Below are 2,181 nucleotides of genomic sequence, written 5' to 3'. Positions count from 1 at the left end.
ATGGCCGAAGACGATAATGGTAGCACTGCTGGAAAAAGACTGGACGTGGAGGGCAGCAACTTCAGCGTTCTCAGCTGGGAGCAAGTGCAGCGCCTGGACAAGATCCTGACAGAAACCATCCCCATCCACGGCCGGGGCAATTTCCCAACCTTGGAGATGCAACCGCGACAAATAGTCAAAGTGGTGCGGAGTCGGATGGACGAGAGGCAGATCAGTGTCCGAGATGTCCGGTTAAACGGGTCTGCCGCGAGCCACGTCCTGCACGAGGACAGCGGACTGGGGTACAAGGACCTTGACCTCATCTTCTGCGCTGATCTGAAAGGCGAAGCGGAATTTCAGACTGTCAAGGATATCGTTTTAGACTGTCTGTTGGATTTTTTACCAGAAGGGGTGAACAAGGAGAAGATTACACCGTTAACCTTAAAGGTAAACTTTTTCATTTTCCTTCAGCATTTCATTACATTTCAACCCGTCGCCCGTGGTTATCATAAAAGTGCAACAAACACCTATTTATAATAAACTAAAAAGCAAAAAAAAAAAAAAAAAATCAAAATCGCAAAAGCAATTTAAGAGCTATTTATACATGTAGCGAATTGAAATACAATTACAAATGTTTACCGATAGATAAATGTTGGGTTTTCTACAACCAAGCGGATTTGACTAAACCAATTTAAAGCGGATCCTGCGTTCTCAGCTACCTAGATATCGTACGTAGGTAAGAGAGGCGATGGCAACCGCCCGTTTCAGCAATTAACAGGTCAGACTGTAAGGATTACATTGCGAAATGAAAGCAGTGTTGGCGTGAATATCATGCATTTAACAATTTAAAAGTCTTGTTTACAACATGATAGACAGACTTAGTCATGTATTTCCGCTAGACTCCCTCTGAAGGTATCACATTTCCATAAGAAATAAAGTGCAAATATTCATCTGCATAAAGTAGAAAAATTAATGCTTGTAGAAATATAGCTTATAATTATAATTTGCTTATATCAGGGTTTCTTATAGAATTGTTATATGGCCACTAATCGAGAACCACAAAATGTGTGTGTGTGTGTGTGTGTGTGTGTGTGTGTGTGTGTGTGTGTGCGCCCGTGCCCTGTCTCTGCCGTGCAGGAAGCCTACGTTCAGAAGATGGTGAAGGTCTGCAATGACTCCGACCGCTGGAGCCTCATCTCTCTGTCCAACAACAGCGGCAAGAACGTGGAGCTCAAGTTTGTGGACTCGCTGAGGCGGCAGTTCGAGTTCAGCGTGGACTCCTTCCAGATCAAGCTGGACTCGCTGCTGCTGTTCCACGAGTGCTCCGAGAACCCCATGTCGGCCACCTTCCACCCCACCATCATCGGCGAGAGCGTCTACGGCGACTTCGGTGCCGCCCTGGACCACCTGCGCCACAAGGTCATCTGCACGCGCAACCCGGAGGAGATCCGGGGCGGCGGGCTGCTCAAGTACTGCCACCTGCTGGTGCGGGGGTTCCGCGCGGCCTCCGAGAGCGAGATGAAGTCGCTGCAGCGCTACATGTGCTCCCGCTTCTTCATCGACTTCCCCGACATCGGCGAGCAGCAGCGCAAGCTCGAGTCCTACCTGCAGAACCACTTCGTGGGCCTGGAGGAGCGCAAGTACGACTATCTGATGACGCTGCACGGCGTGGTGAACGAGAGCACCGTGTGCCTGATGGGCCACGAGCGGCGCCAGACGCTCGGCCTCATCACCATGCTGGCGGTGCGCGTGCTGGCCGAGCAGAACGTCATCCCCAACGTGGCCAACGTCACCTGCTACTACCAGCCCGCCCCCTACGTGGCCGACGGGAACTTCAACAACTACTACATCGCCCAGGTGCAGCCCGTCTTTGCGTGCCAACAGCACGCCTTCTCCACCTGGCTGCCCTGCAACTGAGCGAGAGAGCGGGCGGGCGAGAGGGAGGGAGGAACGGGAGGGAGAGAGAGAAAGGGGGAGGGAGGGGGCCGATCCGTCTCGCGCACAAAGGTGGGCATCTCTCCTGTTCTGCTTTTGTGTCGCGTTTTTCTGTGTTTTCTGATGAGGCTGATGGGACTCTGCCGGGGTGGGGGGGGGCGGGGGGCGAGTCCCGTGTGTGATTACGGGACACGGAGGTAGTCGCTGCAGCGATACGCAGGCACCCCCCTCACCACTCCCCAACCCTGCCAGCACCTCCTCCCTCCC

The 2,181-nt window shown here is 52.9% G+C and overlaps 1 protein-coding gene across 1 annotated transcript; it reads left to right on the top strand.

Moving 5' to 3' along the window:
* Positions 1 to 1,896, top strand: tent5aa (terminal nucleotidyltransferase 5Aa). The gene is made up of 2 exons (XM_036539718.1): positions 1 to 426; positions 1,117 to 1,896. Exons 1-2 carry the CDS (start codon positions 1 to 3, stop codon positions 1,894 to 1,896), a joined length of 1,206 nt encoding a protein of 401 aa, XP_036395611.1.
* Positions 1,897 to 2,181: the final 285 nt, after the last annotated feature.

This window comes from Megalops cyprinoides, chromosome 10 (genome assembly GCF_013368585.1).
Source record: "Megalops cyprinoides isolate fMegCyp1 chromosome 10, fMegCyp1.pri, whole genome shotgun sequence".
Classification (NCBI taxonomy): domain Eukaryota; kingdom Metazoa; phylum Chordata; class Actinopteri; order Elopiformes; family Megalopidae; genus Megalops; species Megalops cyprinoides.
Note: the sequence above shows the minus strand (reverse complement) of the source record. Positions and strands in the feature narration are given on the sequence as shown.

What these genes read in the sequence shown, in the direction of transcription:
- tent5aa (XM_036539718.1), top strand. Translation starts at nt 1, where the DNA reads ATGGCCGAAGACGATAATGGTAGCACTGCTGGAAAAAGACTGGACGTG. An exon ending in TTACACCGTTAACCTTAAAG is followed by an intron (nt 427 to 1,116) that starts GTAAACTTTTTC and finishes TCTGCCGTGCAG; the next exon opens with GAAGCCTACGTTCAGAAGAT.